The sequence below is a fragment of the Chenopodium quinoa genome, unplaced genomic scaffold (assembly GCF_001683475.1).
Source record: "Chenopodium quinoa cultivar QQ74 unplaced genomic scaffold, ASM168347v1, whole genome shotgun sequence".
NCBI classification, from domain to species: domain Eukaryota; kingdom Viridiplantae; phylum Streptophyta; class Magnoliopsida; order Caryophyllales; family Amaranthaceae; genus Chenopodium; species Chenopodium quinoa.
The window spans coordinates 222,106-244,922 of NW_018743894.1; the positions used below are offsets into that span (position 1 = coordinate 222,106).

The following is a 22,817-nucleotide window of genomic DNA, read 5'->3' on the forward strand; positions in this document are numbered from 1 at the left end:
CCACAAGGTATGTCAAAAAGTCGCGATGTAGCCTAAACATCGCTCGACCGGGTGAGAAACCACCCAACCAAGCGTTAGGTCAACGGTCCTAGTTCTTGTACTTGGTAAGAAGGTAGTGCGGGACCTGGATAAACCAGCGCTTTGCGGGAGGAAACACATATTTCTTGTTTTCTAGACTAGTTTTTCTCTTATTTTACTTGATTTTTATTTTTATTTTTTTAGAGACCTTTTGCGAGTGTTTTTGTACAGGTATAGATTTGACAGGTACGGAGACTTAACAAAACAAGTTGAAAATAAAGAAGAGATCCGATTTGGGCACGGACCCGATTGGGCGAGGCTCGCCCGATCGGGCGCGCAAGTAAAGAAAATTCCAACTTTATTTTCGCTCGATCGTGCACGCAAGTGAGGTTGGAAATCAAGCTTTTTTCGCCCGATCGGGCAAAATTTTTGAAAAATCGAGTAAGGAAAAAAGATATTTTGGGCGAGTAAAGGGCGAAAATTCCCTTCGCATTCGCGCCCGATCGGGCGCACACTTAAACTTTCAGAACAAACTATTTTCGCCTGATCGGGTGACGCTTGCCCGATCGGGCACGCCACTTTTTGGCAGACCTAATACTTTCTTTTCTTCCTCTTCTTTTCTCACTTTCTCCTTATTTCATCTACTTCTTTATCACTTTCTCTCTCTAAAACCCCCATTTTCATACCTTCAAACTCTACTTCTTTTCAAGATCTTTTCTAATTCTTCCATCCTAACTCAAATTTTTTTACATATTCTTAATCCTCTCATCTTTCCCTTCTATCTACACTAAATTTCTACCACTTTTTCTCAAATTTTTCCAAAACCCTAAGAGAGAGAAAGCTTCAAATTCCACCATTTCTCATAAAAAATGGCCTCCAAAAGATCTTGAACCGTAAGGGGTGAAAGCTCAAGGCAACAACAACCACCATTGGTTGACCCGGAGCTGCAAATTCCGGGATGAAGCGAGGTGGTGATAAACTCACAAGAACAACGGAAAAGGATGCTCAACCTCATCTAGAGGCAGGTGATTCCTACACGATTTGTTCATCATTCTACGCTTTCTAGATTAGGAATCGATAAACCGGTAGAAAAATTGTTTAAGGGTATTGGAATGAGTGGTTTATTTCAATTGCATTGTGATACTTATGACTATTTAACTTCCCACATGCCTTAGAAGCTTTCTATGCTCGATAAAATTTTCCAGTTTCGCGCGGTGTTATTTCGGTCCTAGTTGTGAAAGATATTTCTCAAATTTCCTACGTGTAAAATCCTATGTTTTTAACTCATTACGGATGGTCTTTCTAATGAGATCTTTTTTATGCATATGACAATAATGTTAATCAAAATTACGCACATGAAATACTTAGAACGTTTCAAGTCTCATCCACTCATTCCAAATCATTGCCGAAACAAATTCAGGAATTAAAATAGAAATCCTCCCCAGTGGAGTCGCCAAAAAACTGTAGGGAATAATTTCAAGCGTTAATACCCAAGCTTGAACCCCACTGTGATCATACACTAAAGTACGGTGGCGTCCAAAAAGGGAAGAAGATAGAGCAAAAGAGTCGCCAACAAGTTTTAGGAACTTGTAAACCGTTCACAGGGTGAAGGTTACATCCCTTAACGATCCAAGAGATCGTCAACTCCATAAGGTCTAGAACCAAATAAGGGTTCGGGGATGAAGGTACAAATCCAATCTAAAAGAGATTGAACCTGCCCAAATAATAGGCCTCTACTTTATTCAGATCATATTCATGTGCGGTTTCTGATTAACATGCAATCAATAGGATTAACCCTAAACCTGTTTATCTATGTTAGTTTAATATTAATGCACAAATAAACTATTATTGGCGATCACTTGAAATTATAATCATATTAACCCTAAATAAGATTATTAATTATCTTATTAAGCGTGATTACAAGTACCAAATTCCCTTAAACATGCATAAAAGGTGTGATCAAGAAATAACAATAAAATATCATCAAGCAACATAATAAATAATAATCATCAATCATAAAAATAATCATCATAACAATTATAACAATTATAATCATAAATCATAAAAATAATCATTATAATAACAATAATAATATTCATAATCATGTTCATGTTAATATTAAAGCATAATAAAAATAGCAAGATCCTAGGCATGATACTAAAAAGATTAATAACAAATCCTAGCATGTCACTAAGCAATAAAAATCAAATCTTTAACCCTAATATGATACTAACAATCATAAATATTAGGAAGAACATAGAAAGCATCGTACTTTTAATCATACTTGATATTAAAATTATCCTAGACATGATACTAGGAATATCATAGTAACAATCTAAACATGATTTCTACATCATAACATCAATAAAAACCATTAAAGCACTTACTTTGATGCCTCGTACCTCTTTCTAATAACAAAATACACACGTTAGTAACTTCAAGGAAAATAATAAACAAACAATCAAATTAAATAATTGAAAGAGAGATTTGGGACCAAACCCTCTGAAATTAAACCTTTCACTTCTAGGGCGAAGGCAACTTCGAATATGGCTAGATGTGTTCTAGATCTTGTAAATGCGGAATTTTGTATGTAAAAGCAAGTTTTTAAGAAAGAGAAAAAGAGAGATAATTAAGGAAATCTTTATGAGAATTAGCGAATGAAAGAATAAGAATTGAAGAGAATGAGAGAGAATTGAAAACTGGTTGTAGGTGAATGAAAACGGAGTTTTTAATATGTTATTTATAGAGAAAATCAGCCAAAAAGATAAATTAACAGAACAGAGTCCTGGCGCAACTGAAACAGAGCTGGCGCCAACGCTGGCTAACTGGCGCCAGGCGCCAATGCCTGGAGTCAGGCGTCAGGCCTGTTTTTGACGCGTTTTTGAAAGTCAGATAAGTTTTGCCGTACAGGAGGATAAAATCGTCTTTGATCTTAATTAAAACTCTGAAAAGTCAACAAAAGTCAATTTATCAATGCTAATTGAATTAGGAATGAAAAGAACCTTCTAGAAGAATCTAGAAGACTAAAACCATTCCTAATTGCATTAGGAATGATAAATCATATTAGGCCCTCCCCTAGATCATTGGGCCGCATATAAGACTCAAACCGGGCCCAGTTCAGTAAATTGGCCATAACTTCCTCAATATTCATCGGAATTGGGCTTATAATATATCGTTGGAAAGCTCTTGTCAAGCCCCATCCAACTACATTACTATTGGACCCATATAATGGACTAACCAAACTGGATTAGCTTTTTTTTTAAAATAATTTTTCAAAAACAGAGAGAAGAGAAAAGAAATTAAAACTATCCGCAACACTAGACTTTCCACACTTTCGCTTCATTCGATTATGATTCGACGCGAAAGGTACTCATCACTGGGTTTGGTTTTGGGGATACACAAATGGGTGTCTACATAAGCCCCCACTTTGATTGAGTTTTGGAGAAACACAAGTTCCGAAAACGAAAGTCAAATTATCGATAGGGACGGAGAATGATTCAGAACGTTTTGCGATCCTAAATCACTCTTGTAACGCCGATACCTACAAACTAGCGTTAGTTAAACAGATAAAAGAGTTAAGAAACGCGTATCTTGCACCGTTGAGCACACGTCTCTGAAAGTAACCGATTATTGTCGCTTCACTGTTGTTTGATGACCTCCTACAAGCTAGAGAATGCCATCCCGCTTTAAAACCGCTACGCCCGTAACTGCTTCCAATATAGAAGATTGCTTCGCCTGAACTATCCTCTCCGCATTGATAATATTCCACGTCCAAGGGAATACTATCGAAGATTATTTCTCTTGAAACAATCCTCATCTGCGTTGATAATATTCCACGTCCAAGGGAATACTATCGAAGATTGCTTCTCTTGAAACAATCCTCATCCGCATTGATAATATTCCATGACCAAGGGAATACTATCGAAGATTATTTCTCTTGAAACAATCTCCTTCCGCATTATGACCATCTTCCACGCCTAAGGGAACACGATCGAAGACAACTTTTCCTGAAATTACCTTCAGTTGTTTGTGACAACTTTCCGCAAGCTAGGGAATGCCGTCGAAGATATCCTCACTTGACGCCATCCTCATTTGATGCGATAATTTTCCAAAGGAAATTACCGAAGATCTCCGCTTGTCGATCTTTAAAAGCTCTCTTGAACTTTGCTCTCGCTATGCCTGTACGTCGGCGCTTTCGTTGCTTTGAACCTGTACGTCGGTGCCCTTTTGCGAATGAACCAGTATGCTGGTGCCTTTTGCGTATGAACCACTATATCAGTGACTTTTGCGAATGAACTAGTATGTCGGCGCCTTTTGTCAATGAGCCAATGCTTAGGCACTTTAAGCTAAGTGAGACGATCTTTCATCAGGTCGATCACTTTATGAAATCAAGCCGATTACTAAAAATCATGTCAAATTGCTTAAAGGGGCTAACTGGCGTACCAAGGAACCCGAAAAAATGTTGCAAGAAGATAGAACAACCCCAGCGAGTGGTTGAGTGTTCTGGTGCTGCGAGGTTGTTTGAGCATGTCAGAGAGAACTAGTCCCCTTTGGTGATCTTGCACGACCCCTGGTCGATGCTGTGTAGAGGAGCTACTGCCGTTGTTAGCTCCTAGCTCCAGTTCCTGTACCGGCTGAGAATGTGACGGTACGCCTTTTCGGCTCTTATCTTTAAGTAGCCCCCAAGTAATGCTTCACAGACTTGGTTTTGCTTTATCAGGACGATACTGCTGAGTTCGTGCCACCTCGTATGTCTATCCACTACCAAGGGACATATAGGCCGATTGGGGAGATGATTTCCTCGGCCGCGCTTCATAGAGCGGTCGATATCTCGCCACCAGACTCGAGTAAGCTCATTTATTTGCAAATTTTGTCCACATATATTATGCATGTTTACTGACTTATTTCTTTGTCAGCTCTTGCGCGAAGTGATTTGTACCTGTGCTTTTTATTATTTGACTTTGTATAGAACTTTGCCTGTTAGTTAAACTCATTTTTAGACATATTTTGTATATACATACTTATTATGAGTTTAATTATGTTTGCTATTATTATGTGCATGTTTGTGTGTGCAAGAAAAGTGTGACAAACAATTTTGCGCAAAAATTCCGTCATTTTTATTATTGATGGAGGGTATCCGACTCTCTTCCCCAAAAAAAGAAAAATGAAAAAAGGAAAAATCAAATAAAATCTTGTGTGTATAACAAATTTTGGAAATTAATCTAAATAAAATCCAAAAAGAATAAGATAATAATAATATAATAACTATATTAATTAAACAAAGTTTAGAAAAGATAATCGGGGCCGTAAAGTCATTAGTCGAATCGGATTAAGGTAAAAACGCAATTTAAGAAAGCGCGAATGACGTGGCATATTGGCGCCAGTTGGCGCCACGCAATTGGGTGTAGCGCTAGGCGCTACACTTGGCGTGTGGCGCCAAGCCTTGGCGTCTGGCGCCAATTACGGAGTCTGACGCCAATTGGCGCTGTTTCCGTATTTCATCCTGATTAAAACTGCTCGTAAATCGTGCATAAATAGCCCCTTGCCTCAGCCGAATCTTTCGTAATTCCAGCGAATAAAATAATTCTTGACCTTAGAAAAATAATATCATGTCTCTAGTCACCAAAACTTTCACCCAATACACCCATGAATGGTGTCGATCTCTTAATGCTAGAGACAGAAAAGAATTAGATTTGTTTCACTTGGGGGGTATTTATGGCATAAAAGGGGTAGATCTTGACTTAGATTTCATTCATACCGCTCTAGAATTTTGGAATGTTGATACTCATTGCTTTAGAATAGGGTATGATGAGATTAGCCCTTTGCCAGAAGAATTTGGTGCTATTTTAGGTTTCCCTGCGATAGACCTCATAGTAATCCCTAGAGTTGATGCATATTATTACAAGGATTTTGAACGCTTCTTCAATTTAAAAGAAAGGGATTTATAAAAAATAGTATATGGAAACATGGTTAATTTAAAAGAATTTGCACTCCATTATTTTGATAAGCCTCTTTCTGAATCTTTTCATATATATAGAAGAAGGGCTTTCTTATTTTGCGTGCTTAATCAATTTTTTCTTAGTAGTGGTAAAAATAATGAAGGTCAATCAATTATAACCACCGTACTAGAACAAATTGAATCAGGGAGAAATCCAATGCCATTGATAGTTAGAGAGACTATGATTAGTCTTGATGAATTGAAAAGGAACCCAAAAGCACCTTTTCGCGGCTCTCCAATTTTATTACAGGTAGAAAAATAATATTTTTAATTATAGAAATCAAAAAATATATTTTTGTATTGTAATAATAATTTATTTGCATTGCAATTTTTACAGATGTGGCTAATGTAAAGGATAGAATTAATTAGCCCTCCGGAAAATATCGAGAAGTACACTCCCAATTGCTTCGTAAGAAGGAAGAAACGCTTCCCTAAAATTGGGCGCCATGGGTGGAGAAAGGTCTTTGAATCTTGCAATTTTGCTATCAAGTGGGTCGTCCCATGGTGGAAAATAGAAAGGATGGTTGGTGTCAACAAGCAACCTTTCTGTCGTCTTCCAAGTTTGTCTTGTATGACTTATTATTATCCCTGCAAGGTAAAAAGACAATACGGCTTGCTTCAGAATATTCCTTCCTGGGATCTTCGTCCACCCTATGAGTACCCTGTCTCTCAGGAAGTAGATAGATTTGATGCTTATTGGAGTGCTAGACCTTTATGGGAAGTGATTGCCCAAAATGTTCCTCCTTCTTTTCCCAATGATGTGAAGAAGTGGTTGCTGAAGAAACCTTCGAAGGATTCAAAGAAAAATCAGGGTAGAACTGAGGTGAAGAGTCGTCTAGGTGACAGGGTGATTCCCGCCAAGGAACGCTTAGGTGAAAGAATTGGATTCAGAATACCTTCAATGCCTAGGAAGAAAAGTACTACCAAAGATAAAGGAAAAACACTAGTGGAAAAAAGCCTATCCGTAACGGGAAAAAATAGGCTTTTCGTAACGGGCAGCGGGCGTTACAAATACCGCCGTTACGGATAGAAATATTATTCGTAACGGCCACTTGTCCGTTACGAATAACTAGTTATTTGTAACGGGCAGGTTAAGTGCCCGTTACGAATATCCAGGTATTTGTAACGAGCAGGTTAAGTGCCCGTTACGAATAATCAGGTATTTGTAACAGACAAGTTGACTGCCCGTTACGAATAGCCAGGTATTTGTAACGGACATGTTGACTGCGAGTTACAAATAGCCATTATTTGTAACGGACACTTTGACTGCCCGTTACGAATAATGTCTTGAAAAATCAAAATATTAGGGGTATTTGTAACATGCACAAAAGGTGCTTGTTACAAATACCCCTTTTCCTTTTCCATTGACATTTCAAATTATCATTTATAATAATGAACAACCAAAAACCCAAATACTGATTTCCATGCCACAAAGGCACACAAACATTATCAAAATATGGCACATCAAATTTTAAATTTACATCTCAAAAAATTCGTAATTGTCTCTAATCTATTCTCCGCATCTGAGGCAAGCTCCAGCGTCATTTCAGCTTGAACTTCCAATTGTTGTAAATTAATGTGCCCACTGCCCTCTCGACTGATTTACATCAGCAGATGGACCAACACCAGCATTTCCTTCAATATCACTTTGTTCACAAGTCCCACTGCCCTCTCGACTGATTTACATCTCATTTGCAGACTCATTTTGTTGAGCATCATCTAGGATCTCATTTGCAAGCTCATTCTGTACTTTAGCACTATCAAGAACCTCAATCTGAGGATCATTTGGTACATGAGTATTGTCAATGCCCTCATTTGTGCTGTTAGCCTGAGTTTGATCATCTCTAAAACTATGAGGACTGTTTTCCAAAGAACTACCAGACAGGTCACTTGCTTGAACTTGAAAGATGTCCAATCTGGATAGAAAACCTCTCCTATATATTACATGAGATTAGGACAATAATACATAATATGATACAGAGAAAGATATTAGGAAATGGCTGCCTAATATCTAGGATAAAGCATAAAAAAACAAAATAAAAATAAAAAAGGTAAAAGTAACAGATCAATACACATCACATACAGATGTTTGACTGATATGTCCCCCAATTATAATTTACTCTGCACCCAATAATTCAATCAGCAGCTTTTCTCCACTTAAAAATAGTACACCAAAATTCAAACAATTGCAAACCACAGCCAGTGTTCATTTATCATGGGCTTTCACAGATACTTAAGGTCAAATAAAGCATGAACCTAAAGTCCTAAACTAACTGAGCAAAACTCACAAGAATATATGATGAACTCAAATCTATTTCCCACCAACCCGCTTTTTACTTTTATAATTACTCCTTGAATAAAAGTAATGTTGCAAAGTGACTATTTTGTCTTAGGACTAAGACATCTAATCTTTGCTTCAAGCATGAGTATATATAACCTACATTATTGAACTCATGCTCGTTAAAACATCCCAATCGAATCTACATGGGGAAAACCAAGAGGTAGAATTCGACCTCACGTCTTGGGGTAAGGGTCCTAAGGGACCATAGTGGGCATAGTCCATACCCCATGAAAGTGCCAATTATGAAAAATATTTATGAACAAATGCATTGATTAAGCACGTAAGCTGGGCAATTGACCACATAACACACTACACAGTAGTCACTTTCTGGACCGTAGTATATCACCATGTTGTGGTCTAGTCTAACCGTCTAACAACACATTCACACATATGATACAGTAATATATAGCATTATATAACAACTGAAAAGCCATTTAAGCACTATAACCATGGAATGATGGATGCCACTGGCCAGAGTTGTGGCCACTACAAGCTGCAACACAAGCTTCTTGCATTACTGATAGCGGAATATCCTTGTTGCAGATGTTTGCAAAGGCCTGCATATGTTTCATCCCGTATTGAGTTAAGGTCCCACATTCTTTCTCAAACACCCGAACCTAAAGATATGAAAGTTTTCACAGTTAATTAAGTTCAAAATAACAGAAATTTAGCTACATGTCCTGTTACTATGAAATCAACCAAGAATACAAATTTAATTAATTACCATTGATTTCAAGCAATCCCAATCATCCACAAGCGGCATTCCACGGCTTGGCTTTGCGTGTAGGACCGAAGGACCATTGTTTAGTCCAAATAAAAGTTTTCCGATCAATTCAATGCTGCTGTCAAGGTGGCTTCTATGCTTCATAGTCTCAGTTATCTCTTTAAGAATCTTATGCTTCTCCTCAGGTTCCTCCTTTGATCTTTCATATTGTAAGAGAAGTTGGTGATTATTGAGTAGTGACAGACATAGATTATAGATACAAGTCCAAGATTCAGAATTGACCAATTTATGTAAGTTAAGCATCTTTTGATCTAAAATGAAGTGTAACATGTAAAAAAAAAAAAAAACTATTTTCTTATGAAATCAATTACTAAAAATTTCCCAAGCCTGTGGGATAGGTTAACGATTGCACTGTTGAGTATACATATTTTAGGCTGAAGGATAGCAGAATTATAAGAAAAAAAGTATTAAGTAAACATATGCTATACTACTGTGGCTAAATTCCTCCCAAAAATCTCAAATATAACATAAATTATGATAATTAAACAAAACCCACTACTTTTTTTTAACCTAATTAGAAGAACAAACTAGCAGAAGCTATCAATTTGCAACATTACATATATAAAAACATATCATTACCCTAACATGATAAACCATAAAATTCCAAATCAAGTAATATTTACAAACTTTACAACAAAAACAAGGATTCAAAACACAAAATCACAAACCCTGAAAATTCAGTTTATCAATCAGTCAATTTAAAATTTCCTAATTGATTTCAACTGTTTAAATTAATTAATCCAGTAAAAACAGAGATAGCAACAAATAGATCAAAATCAATGAAATAAAAAAGAACTAATCAAATAAAAAAAACCTAGGTGATTTCAAATGTTTAAATTAACTAATATACACAACAAAATATCCAGCAAAATTAACACAAACCCATCAATCATCCAAATCAAGTCACACAAATTTGATTAAACAAACCCGTATATTAAAAAAATAAAAAACGAATCCAGAAATTCAAACATAAAAAATAATAATCATTAAATTATAAAATTGGTACCTAGGGTTAGTGAAAGAGAGGCGGCGAAAATTGCGGGCGAGATTAAGGAGAAGCGGTGAAGGAGGGCGGCGGAAGGCGGTGGAAGGGCGGATTGAAGGAGATCCGGCACAACCCCAGTCAATTTAACCATTTCTCTCTCTCGTCGTTCCAACAATGGAAGGGGAAGATCGATTGATGGAGTAGAGGAGAGAGGGCATGATTTTGAAATGAGACGAGAGAGGGCCTGAGATTGATGGGCAAGATTGTTGAATTACGGGGAGGAGAGAAGAGGAGAGGAGAGAGAGAGGGAGTGAGGGAGTGATGAGAGAGAAAGAGGTGAATGACGGCATAGTTTGGGCATTTGGGTGAAACCCTAAAGAGCCAAATACTGGGCTCCTCTCATATTTTGGGTCAATTTTGGGCATTTGTAACGGGCACAATATGTATGTTACGTGTAATATAGTATCCGTAACGGGCAAAATAGTGTCCATTACGAATACTTATTTATTTGTAACGAGCACTAATTTGTCCGTTACAATTACATACGTATTTGTAACGGACATTATTTTGCCCGTTACAAATAAATAAGTATTCGTAACGGACACTATTTTGCCCGTTACGAATATCTTAATTGTAACGGGCAAAGCTTTGCCCGTTACGAATATCGTGTTACGAATGAGATTTTTTCCACTAGTGAAAGGAAAGCTGACACCACAGAGAAAAAAGATTGGGTAGAAAAGAAGCATGGAGTCCTAGCTGAAGGGGAGACCATCTACTCTAAAATTGAATGTAGGTCCTCTAAAGGATGCCTACTAGCTAAGGTTATGGATGAAGAGGAGGAAGCAGATAAAAATTGGAAAAGGGCTAGGAAAGAAAAGAAAGATTAGGAGCATTGCTTATTTTCAATTTATTAGACTTAGTTCATATTTTTATTTAAAGTTAATTTATTTCAGCTTTATTAAAATTTCATCAATAATGTAATTTTATTTTATCAATGAAATTTCAGCTTTTAATTAAATTATTTACTTTAAATTTATTTTATTAAAGCAATGAAAACCGAAATAATTAATTTTCCAGAAATTCTTCGAGTACGGAAGTTGAAAATTTTCCAAAAAACACCGAAATTTGCCCAGAATTTGTCTGTGAATTGGCGCCTTCCAGGGAAGTCTGGCGCCAGGCGCCAATTCCATCGGCTGGCGCTGATGGTTGTTGGCTGGCGCTAGAGCTTACTTTGCGACGCCGATATTTTACCAATTTCTGTCGAATTTTTAATTAATTCCGGGGCGCGAGAATGTCGAAAAATAAGGTGGCCGCACCCGTAAAGAGTTGCCTACGTATCCTTTCTTAAGGAATCAGGCCAAACGTAGCCTTCTTGAGTATCCTACTCAAGTAATTATGGGTAGTATTTCTTAAGTTGGTCAAGATTTGTCATGTTTGAGAACTCATTGCCATCCATATCAGTTAGTTTTGCTGCACCTCTTGACAAGATTGTTTTGACAATGTAGGGTCCAGACCAATTAGGTCTAAATTTTCCCCTTGGATCTAAAACATTTTTCCTTAATGCTTTCAACACCAAGTCTCCTACTTTGATGTTTCTTGTCTTAACCTTCTTATTAAAATGCCTAGCCATGCGAGTTTGATAACACTGAGTGTGATGCAGAGCTTCTAGTCGTTTCTCATCGAGTAGAATTAATTCTTCATACCTTGCCCTAGTCCATTCAACTTCATCGAGTTTACTTTCTAGCGCGATGCGTAGAGACGGTATTTCTAGTTCGACAGGTTGTACGGCATCCATTCCATATACCAAGGAAAATGGCGTATTTCCTGTTGATGTGCGAATTGCCGTGCGGTAACCCCACAATGCGAAGTGAAGTTTGTCAGGCCAATCCTTGTAATTTTCTGTCATTTTCTCGATGATAGTCTTTAGGTTTTTATTAGCTGCCTCGACTGCTCCATTTGCTTAAGGCCTATAAGAGGAAGAATGATGATGTTGAATGCCGTATTTTTGTAGCAATTCTTCACACTCGGCTTGAAAGTGAGTTCCATTGTCACTTATCATTTCATGTGGGACTCTGTATCGACAAATAATATTTATTTCGATAAAGATTGCTACATGTTTTGCAGTGAGTTTAGCGTATGATTGCATTTCGACCCACTTTGTGAAGTAATCAATCGCTACTAAGATATATTTGTGGCCTCCTGTTCCTGGGGGAGTGATTTTGCCAATGATGTCGATTCCCCATGTAGAGAATGACCATGGTGATATGTAGGTGTAGAGCAAGGATGGAGGAACATGTTGTAAATTGGCATAAATTTGGCATTTAGGGCATCCTTTTACATATTGATGGCAATTCCTATTCATTGTAGTCCAATAATATCCTTCTCGCATTATTTTTTGGACTAACATTTTACCGTTTATATGAGTGCCACAGATTCCTTCTTGGACTATCCACATTGCTCTTTGTGCATCCTTTTTTCCTACACATAAGAGAGCTCGACCCTTAAGTACCCTTTTATGTAGCTCGTTGTCTATGAGTACATATTGGGAAGCCAAAATCCTTAATGCTCGTTTTGCTCTCTTGTCAGCATGGAGAGGGTATTCTCCTTTAGTGACATAATTGAGTATATCCGTGTACCATGGTTCTTCTTCCTCTTCTTCTTCGCCTTGGATTACTTCGTCGTCTTCTATAGCCTGGATGTATGCCGGTTTGTGCCTTTTTTCTATGGTTAGAGGCATTTGCTCGATTTCCGTGGGAATCCTAACCATTGAGGCTAGTGTTGCCAGAGCATCGACAAATTGGTTTTCTTCTCTAGGTAGATATGTGTATTCTACCTTCTCTAACTGATCGGTGAGAGTTTCCAGATAGGTTTGGTAAGGGGCTAGGCTTTCGCTCCTTACTTTCCACCTTTTAGATATTTGATTGATAATTAGAGAAGAGTCTTCGAATATCCTTAACTTTTTTACTCCCAATGCCAAAGTTGTTTCAAGGCCTACCACGCATGCTTCATATTCAGCAGCATTGTTGGTAACGTCGAAACCGAGCTTTATGGAGATTGGAACATGCTCTTCTTTAGGTGATACTAGCAATACTCCAACGCCACATCCCTTTTGGTTTGAGGCTCCGTCGAAGTATAAGGTCCAAGTATCATCTTTAGTAACCATTAGGTCTTCGTCTGGAAATTCGTTGTCTTGTATTGGCGTCGATTCTTCTATTGGAAAATCTGCTAGAAAGTCTGACACCACGGATCCTTTGATAGCTTTTTGTGGCATGAAGCTTACATCAAACTAGGCTAGATTGACTATCCTTCTTGATATGCGTGCATTGAGTGTAGATTTCTCAAATAGATACTTTAGTGGATCTAGTCGGGAGACTACAAAGACGGAATGCACTAGCATGTAATGTCTTAATTTGGTTGTGGCCCACACCGAGGCGAGGCATAACTTCTCGATTGCTGTATAGCGTGCTTCGTATTCGAGCATCTTTTTTCTTAGATAGTAGATTGTATTCTCTTTACCTTCTACTTCTTGTGCTGTCATAGCTCCCATTGTCTCTTTGGTAACCGTCAAATATAACCTAAGAGGTATTTCGGGAAGTGCTGGTGCTAATACGGGAGGATCTGCGAGATATTATTCTCGTCATCCCATATCACTGGTACATTCTTCTTCAGCTTTTTAAAGATTGGTTCACATATTGTCGTCAATTTTGATATGAACCTACTTATGTATTGCAATCGGCCAATAAATCCTCGAATCTGTTTCTCAGTCTTGGGCGGTGGCATTGACATGATTGCTTTGATCTTGGTTGGGTCTACCTCTATTACTCTAGAGCTTATGACATATCCCAACAGCTTGCCTGAGGTGACTCCAAAAGCGCACTTAGCTGGATTCAACCTCATATTATATTTTCTTAGCCTTTCGAAAAATTTCCTTAAGCCTATTTGATGGCCTGGACGGTCTTTTAATTTTACAATCATGTCGTCTACATATACCTCGACTTCTTTATGCATCATGTCATGGAGTAAGGCAGTTATTGCACGTTGGTAAGTAGCACTCGCGTTTTTCAACCCGAATGGCATTGCCATGTAGCAGTAAGTGCCCCATGGTGTTATAAAAGTTGTTTACTCCATGTCTTCTTCTACCATGAGAATCTGGTTGTAACCTGCGTACCCATCCATGAATGAGAGAAGCGCGTGATTTGTCATGTTATCTACCAGTATATCGATGTGTGGCAAAGGGAAGTCGTCCTTTGGACTTGCCTTATTTAGATCACGATAGTCGACACACATTCTTACCCTTCCGTCTTTCTTCGGAACTGGGACGACGTTGGCGACCCATTCGGGGTATTTGGATACCTTGATGAAACCTGCAGTTATTTGTTTTTGAAATTCTTCTTTTATTTTAAGAGCTACGTCGGGTTTCATTCGACGTAACTTTTGTTTTACGGGTTTCATTCCTGGAATTAGTGGTATAGTGTGTTGAGCTATTTTTCTATTAATGCCTAGCATATCTTCGTATGACCAAGCGAATACATCGATAAATTCTTTAAGTAAGTTAATTAAATCGGTTCTTTCTTGTTTATTTAGTGTTAATCCGATTTTAACTTCTCTTTTATGGGTTGAATCATTTGATATATGAACTGTTTCAGTTTCTTCAATTACCGGTGTTTTCTTTTCGAGTGTTTCCATTGCTTTAATAATTTCTTTGTCTTTTTCATTGTTAGTTAAGCAATGCTCGTCATCTTGGGTTAGAGAAGAACACGAGAAATAAGGAGGAGAAATTATTATACTCTGAGATCATTACATCAAAGAGTGATATATCCTCAGGGATTTGATCACTAACTATTCTAGGAGAAGAAATAGGAGGGGAAGGTGCTACTACTAGGGACTTAGAAGACTTTAGGGGGAAAGACTCTTACTCCGACTCTGACTCAGACGACTCTTCAAACATCGGTCCTTGCCCTTTTGTGATGGATATTGTAGACACCCAAATGTGTCTCCCCAAAACCAAACCCATTGATGAGTACCTTTCACGTCGAATCATAATCGAATGAAGTGAAAGTGTGGAAGGTCTAGTGTTGCGGAAAGTTTTATTTTCTTTTCTCTTCTCTTTGTTTTTGAAAACTTATTTTAAGAGAACAACCAATCCAGTTTGATTGGTCCATGATATGGGTCCAATAGTAGTGTAGTTGGATGGGGCTTGCAAAGACCTTTCCAACGATTTATTATAAGCCCAATTCCGATGAATATTGAGGAAGTTATGGCCAATTTACCAAACTGGGTCCGATTTGAGCTTTATGTACGGCCCAATGATCTAGGGGAGGGCCTAATATGATTTATCATTCCTAATGCAATTAAGAATGGTTTTAGTCTTCTAGAATCTTCTAGATGGTTCTTTTCATTCCTAATTCAATTAGCATTGATAAATTGACTTTTGTTGATTTTTCAGAGTTTTAATCAAAATCAAATAGCATTTTTGAGGAAATTATATTTTATCTTCCAGTACGGTAAACTTATCGGATTTTCGAAAACGCGTTGGAATCAGGCTTGGCGCCTAACCCCAAGCCTTGGCGCATGGAACCAGGCCTGGCGCCTGGCGCCTGGCGCTAGCCATTGACGCCTGGCGCTAGTGGTGGTGTCTGGCGCCAGCTAGCCAGGGTTGGCGCCAGTTTTGTTTTCTGAGCGTCAGACTCTGTTTTGTTAATTTATCTTTTTGGATGATTTTCTCTATAAATATCGTATTAAAAACTTCGTTTTCAATCATCAACAATCATTAATTCTTTAGCATTCTCTAAATCATTCATCTCTCTTAAAACATTCAATTCGTTCTTCTAAACCTTTGCTTTTTCATACAAAATTCCGCATTCAGAAGATCTAGAAACACCTAGCCATATTCGAAGTTGCCTTCGCCCTAGACGTGAAAGGTTTTAATTTATGAAGGTTTGGTCTCAAATCTCTATTTCAATTATTTAATTTAATTGTTGATTTATTATTTTCCTTGAAGTTACTAACGTGTGTATTTTCTTATTAGAAAGAGGTACAAGGCATCAAAGTAAGTAATTTAATGGTTTTTATTGATATTATGATGTAGAAATCATGTTTACATTGTTATTATGATATTCCTAGTAACATGTCTAGGGTAATTTTAATATTAAATATGATTGTTATGATGCTTTCTATGTTCTTCCTAATATTTATGATTGTTAGTATCATGTTAGGGTTAAAGATTTGATTTTTAATGTTTAGTGACATGCTATGGTTTGTTATTAATCTTGTTAGTATCATGCCTAGGATCTTGCTATGTTTATTATGCTTTAATATTAACATGAACATGATTATGATAAATAATTATTATTCATGATATTGATTTATTATGTTGCTTGATATTTTTATTGCTTTATCACACCTTTTATGCATGTTTAAAGGGAATTTGTACTTGTAATCACGCTTAATAAGATATTTATAATCTTGTTTAGGTTTAATTTGATTATAATTCAAGTGATCACCAATAATAGATTTGTTTGTGCATTATATTCAACCAACATAGATAAATAGGTTTAGGGTTAATCCTATTGATTGTATGTTAGTCGGAAAGCGCACATGAATACGATCAGAATAAAGTAGAGGCCTATTATTAGGGCAGGTTTAATCTCTTTTATGTTGGATTTGTACCTTCATCCCCGAACCCTTATTTGGTTCATGACCTTATGGAGTTGACGATCTCTTGGATCGTTAAGGGGTGTAACCTTCACCTCGTGAACGGTTTACAAGTTCCTAAAAAACTTGTTGGCGACTCTTTTGCTCTATCTTCTTCCCTTTTGGACGCCACCGTACTTTAGTGTATGATCACAGTGGGGTTCAAGCTAGTGGGATTTAAAGGCTTGAAATTATTCCCTACAGTTTTTGGCGACTCCACTTGGGAGGATTTCTATTTTAATTCCTGAATTTGTTTCGGCAATGATTTAGAATGAGTGGATGAGACTCGAAACGTTCTAAGTATTTCATGTGCGTAATTTTGATTAACATTATCGTCATATGCATAAAAAAGATCTCATTTGAAAGACCATCCGTAATGAGTTAAAAACATAGGATTTTACACGTAGGAAATTTGAGAAATATCTTTCACAACTAGGGGCCAGAGCAGCATTTTAACCGTAGCTCCAGACACCAGTATTGGCGCCAGGCGCTACAATTAAAAACTGGCGCCAGTCTTTGATTGTTAGCGCCAATTTTCCCCAATACCGAGCAAGAAATATGCGTTCTAATTTCGACCTGTTTTTCGTATTGTTTGCTCGATCCTACTTCCTGATTGAATTTTTTCTCACTTTTCTGAAACCCATATGTGTTCCACATATGGACATAACCCTCTGGGAATGCATGCTCCATCTACCGGATTGAATGCTCCGTGCAACAAAGTGTACATCCGAGATGTTGAATTCACCAAACTGTGGAAGCGAGTTTTTTCTAAAACTCGCGGTGTCCCATCCACTCGCGCCAACCCTTCACGGTTAGGCTTCCGCGCGGTGCATCCGGACAATTAACCATGGACCCTCTTTGACTAAACGATATCCTAAACTTTATAGAACTAGAGCCATGGTTAGGTTGCGAACTCATTGCATCATATTGTGCCTACTTGACTAATTGTGCATTATTTGTTGTGCATATATATTCTATGTTTCTCTTAACCGTTTGTTGACTTGTGTTGAGACTAAATAAATTAATGACTTAAAGAACTTTGCCTAATTAATTAATTAATTAATTTGAGTCAATAAAGTCTAATTTTTTTAATCGGAATTGACCTAGTACGACTTTAGGCATACCCCAGTTGACTAATAACACCGAAAACAGTCCCAGACCGAAGCTCAAATATTGGCGCCAAGGTCTGAGCTGTAGCGCCGCCCTATAGAGTGTAGCGCCTGACGACAGCTATGTTGTCTGGCGCCAAGCTCCACAGTGTGACGCCAGTCCTGTCGCTTGGCCGACAGTTCGAATTATTGGTCGAGTCATCACCTAGGGTATAATTAATCAGTTTTCTGTTTAATTCGATTAATTTTGCTGTCAATAATGTTTAATTGAATCAATGATCGAGTTTAGGCACTAAGTCCCATGGTCTTACACAAGAGTCCAAGCATGTCACTTACACTCAACGCACACACCCATACACGTACTTTGACCATGTTTCAGAGAGTCTTGTGTGCGCGTTTTTCCGTCATTTTTTTTAGGGGGGTAAGTCGGATATTAATCCTCCAATAAAAATAATAATACTTATTTCCCTAAAAATATGTACATTATTTTTGCCAAAAACATGCACCCTTTTTATTTCTTTTTCCCTTAAAATAAACCATAAAGTCAAGTTGATTCGAGTCAAGTAATTAAAACGCAAAATGGTTTAATTTACAGCGCGTGGTCAAGAAAAGAAGGACGATTAATAAAAAATAATCTCTTCGTGCAAGTCCAACTTTTTGACAAACCCATAGCTCGCACGAGAAAAGCTAAGACTATAATGGCAACTCAAGAAGAAGTCAATGATCTTAAGAACCAACTGGCTACTGAGACTAAGACACTGAAGCTTCTCGCACTTAGGATCGACGATCCCGTGAAGCAACAACAAATGGACGTCATGCAAGAGAGTTTAAGCAAGTTTTCCAGCGACTATAAATTTCAAGAGCTTACATCACAAGGGGTCTCGGTGGACAAAGATCTTCTTCCGCAGAAGTTCAACGCCAACGACATCCCAAAATTCAGAGCAATTGACAACCCTTACTTTCATTTAAGAGCGTTTGAAACAATAATGAGTATCAAGGGTATCGATAAGAAGGTCTTCCCTTCTCTTTTCTCACTATCTCTTGAGACCGTTTGCCAACAATGGTTCTTTTCTCTCGAGAAAGAAAAGACCTCTACCTGGGAGTCTATAGCAAAAGCTTTCGTTGATAGGTACAAGTGCAACATTCAAGTCAAGACTGACCATAGAGAACATGAAATCCTCAAACAGAAAGAGAATGAAGGCTTCACCTCTCTCTTTAACAAGTGGAGAGAAACCTCAGCTAAGATGATTGAGGTGCCAAATGAAAAAGAGTCTGTGAGACTGTTTATCAAGAATCTCAAAGAAAAATATTCCAAGCATCTCAAATATCAAAATAATCTCCATACCTTCAAGTCCGTTTATGACATTGGGATCAATATTGAAGATGACTTGGCTAAGTCAAAAGCTGCCAACAATAACTGAAACAGTGGCTGGAAAGGAAAAAAGAACGACAATCCTTCTTCTTCCAAAACCGCCCACTCAAATAATGTTAGCACCTTTAATTTAGGAGAAGTTCTTGCCATGAACAACAAGGACAGAAGAAACCGTTTAGGAGGAGCTTCACTCCTATTGGCATGAGTTATGACACCGCATTCGATCGATTAAATGCAAAAGGTCTCATAACTCCCATTGGACCATTTGGGGACCCACCAGTTGAGAAGAGGTCGGTTAACTGGAACTCTAATTCACACTGTAAGTATCACCAAGGTAGGGGCCATTCCACTGAAAGTTGTTGGAAGCTTAAGGAAGCCATCCAAGACCTAATCGACAATAACAAACTGTCGTTGCCCCCTGCCAGTAAGAAGCCAAGAATCGACAATGCTCCTCTAGCTCATACCCTAGCTATCTCCGATGAAGAAAACGAGATTGACCCCTCGTCTCTCATTAAACCTGTCAAAGAAATCAATACCATAGAAAAAGAAGAGGAGATCTTTTTCGATGTCAAAGACAGCCTTCCAGAACCGGCAAATAAGGAAGATATACAATTGCTCACACTGTATATGAAGGAGGCATCGCAGTTACTACGTGAAGCTCTCAAAGTTATGAACGAACTTCATAAGAAATATGATGAGCTTCCACTTCCAAAAGAAGAACCTAAAAGAGAATTCACACCAGTGAAAACGACTTATGAGGCAAAGCACTTTTTTTTACAAGTCACTGAAAAACCCAAGAAGAGCAATAGAATCTACACTCCAATTGGGATCCCATATGCGCAAATGTTCGAAATTCTCTCCGAGAGTGGCGACGTCAAACCTCTCGAACCGAGACCATTTGAGTAATTAAAAAGGACAGATAGATATTACTGTCAGTATCATCAATCGGGGGGTCACACTATAGAAAACTGTTTCAAATTTAAGGATTTGGTACAGAAAATGATTGATGAAAAGAAACTAGTCCAAGATCAACAAGAAGAGGATACAACTATTAATGGAGTTTGGGACAGTGATGAAGAAGATGTCTACCTAAAGGACATAGTAGGACCTTCACCTTCTATGTCATACACCACAGATGACATTTGGGCTGAAGAAGATTCATCAATAGATGTCCTCACAAGATTTGGGAGAATGCAACCTCCCGTTTCAACACAACCTATGCCAACCGTACATCAAGTTCCCATACCTATCATCGAAGACAATGACATTGTTAAACAGTTTAAGAAGACAAAAGTTGAGATGAATGTGTGGAAAACTTCTGGCAACATCTCGAGAGCATAGGTTGGCTGTAATGAATGCCTTGGATAAAATCGGGATAGATTATGACACTACTCCTGAGGGATTAGCCAACTTCCTCACAAGTGACCTTCCTAGTCCGATTAATTTGATCACCTTTTCTGACAAAGATTTACCTCCAGAAGGTGACAAACATTATAAGGCATTAAACCTCACGGTAGTCTACAAAAGAATGAATGTTCCTGTGACTCTTGTAGACAATGGATTGGCTATCAATGTCTGTCCACTTAGAACTGCGAGGATGCTCGGCATAAAGGATGAAGACTTAACTCCGTCCACACAAGGAATAAGAGCCTATGATAATACTCGTCGTCAAGCTCTTGGTAAGATTACCCTAAATGTAACGGCAGGAGCAATAGAACATGCTACTACTTTCCAAGTAGTGGACATCAAAGCCTCATTCAACTTATTGTTGGGACGCCCTTGGCTTCATGATCTAAAGGTCGTCCCTTCATCTCTCCACCAGCAAGTAAAAGCCATAGTTGGGGGAATTCAAATCACTATCGATGCTTCGCCAATGAGAATCAAATCCATAGAAAATACAATTATTAATGTGGAGCATGACGAGGATGATGAAGACCTATGGGGCTTTAACGAAGAAGTCTCCTTAATCTAGGAGGATGAAAGGACATCTCTTTGCCATGACCCCCATTCCAACATGATTGTCAACGCCATGCTGAAGAAACAAGGACACTTTCCTGGGATGACTTTAAGAAAGAAGAAAGGAATAGCAAAACCGCTGGAGTCACCTGGCCTCCCTAAGTTAGACACTTTTGGACTTGGTTTTGAACCGACTCGGAAAGATCTCAAGCGAGCCCAGGAATAGTTGAAAGCACCTAGGGACGCTCGCATTCAAAAGAAAGCAATTCCAATGGATCAGTACCCTCTTACGCTTAATGGTCAGTTCATAAAAGAAGGAGAGGACTATCCATTCCATGAATTTCCCGAGCCATTTGTTGTAAACGGCATAAGACAACCGGGATTCGAGATTTTCTTGGATTGCTACTTCACTGATGATATCCCAACTCCCGTCCATAAGGAGAAAGCACCCCCATGCTTTGACTTTAACGTCATGGGATTATTGTTTGGGCGAGAAAAGAATGAGCCAACTTATGAAGAAGATAACTCCTCGCTCATTCAAACGGTCCTACAAAGTGAAAGCTTCGACCCCTCGAAGATAATTACTCCAGCCGAAGGATCACTGCAAGGGTGGCGCAAGACTATCAAAGTGACTACTCCAAGCGGACGGAAGATATCAATCACGACAGGACAGGGACCGATGTTTGAAGAGTCTTCTGAGTCAGAGTCCGAGTCAGAGTCTTCCCCTTTAGAATCTTATAAGTCTTTAGTAGTAGCACCTCCCCCACTTGTTTCTTCTCCTAGGATAGTTAGTGATCCAGTCCCTGGGGACATATCACTCTTTGATGTAATGATCTTAGAGTATAATAATATCTCTCATTCTCCTTACTTCTTGTGCTCTCCTCTAACCCAAGATGACGAGCGTTGCTTAACTAACGATGAAAAAGACAAAGAAATTATTAAAGCAATGGAAACACTCAAAAAGAAAACACCGGTAATTGAAGAAACTGAAACAGTTGACATCTCGAATGATTCAACTCATAAAAGAGAAGTTAAAATCGGATTAACATTGAATAAGCAAGAAAGAACTGATTTAATTAACTTACTTAAAGAATTTATCAATGTATTTGCTTGGTCATATGAAGATATGCCAGGCATTAATAGAGAAATAGCTCAACACACTATACCACTAATTCCAGAAATGAAACCTATAAAACAAAAGTTGCGTCGAATGAAACCCGACGTAGCACTTAAAATAAAAGAAGAAGTTAAAACACAAATAACTGCAGGTTTCATCAAGGTATCCAAATACCCCGAATGGGTCGCCAACGTCATCCCAGTTCCGAAGAAAGACGGGATGTGTGTCGACTATCGAGATCTAAATAAGGCAAGTCCAAAGGATGACTTCCCTTTGCCACACATCGATATTCTGGTAGATAACACGGCAAATCACGTGCTTCTCTCGTTCATGGATGGATACGCAGGTTACAACCAGATTCTCATGGAAGAAGAAGACATGGAGAAAACAACCTTTATAACACCATGGGGTACTTACTGCTACACGGTAATGCCATTCGAGTTG

The 22,817-nt window shown here is 38.2% G+C and overlaps 1 protein-coding gene across 1 annotated transcript; it reads right to left on the reverse strand.

The window, feature by feature from the left end:
• Positions 1 to 7,386: 7,386 nt before the first annotated feature.
• On the reverse strand, positions 7,387 to 10,537 carry LOC110686818 (vacuolar-processing enzyme-like). The gene is made up of 4 exons (XM_021863407.1): positions 10,148 to 10,537; positions 9,082 to 9,280; positions 8,806 to 8,974; positions 7,387 to 7,950 (listed from the first exon to the last, which is right to left on the reverse strand). The coding sequence occupies exons 2-4, from the start codon at positions 9,223 to 9,225 to the stop codon at positions 7,736 to 7,738; spliced, it is 528 nt and encodes a 175-aa protein (XP_021719099.1). The 5' UTR covers positions 9,226 to 9,280; positions 10,148 to 10,537; the 3' UTR covers positions 7,387 to 7,735.
• Positions 10,538 to 22,817: the final 12,280 nt, after the last annotated feature.

Excerpts from the sequence above, each read along its gene's own strand:
- LOC110686818 (XM_021863407.1), bottom strand. The coding sequence starts at position 9,225 with ATGAAGCATAGAAGCCACCTTGACAGCAGCATTGAATTGATCGGAAAA. Across the intron at positions 8,975-9,081 it reads GGGATTGCTTGAAATCAATG|GTTCGGGTGTTTGAGAAAGA; the intron begins GTAATTAATTAA and ends TCATATCTTTAG. Across the intron at positions 7,951-8,805 it reads GTGGCATCCATCATTCCATG|GAGAGGTTTTCTATCCAGAT; the intron begins GTTATAGTGCTT and ends TGTAATATATAG.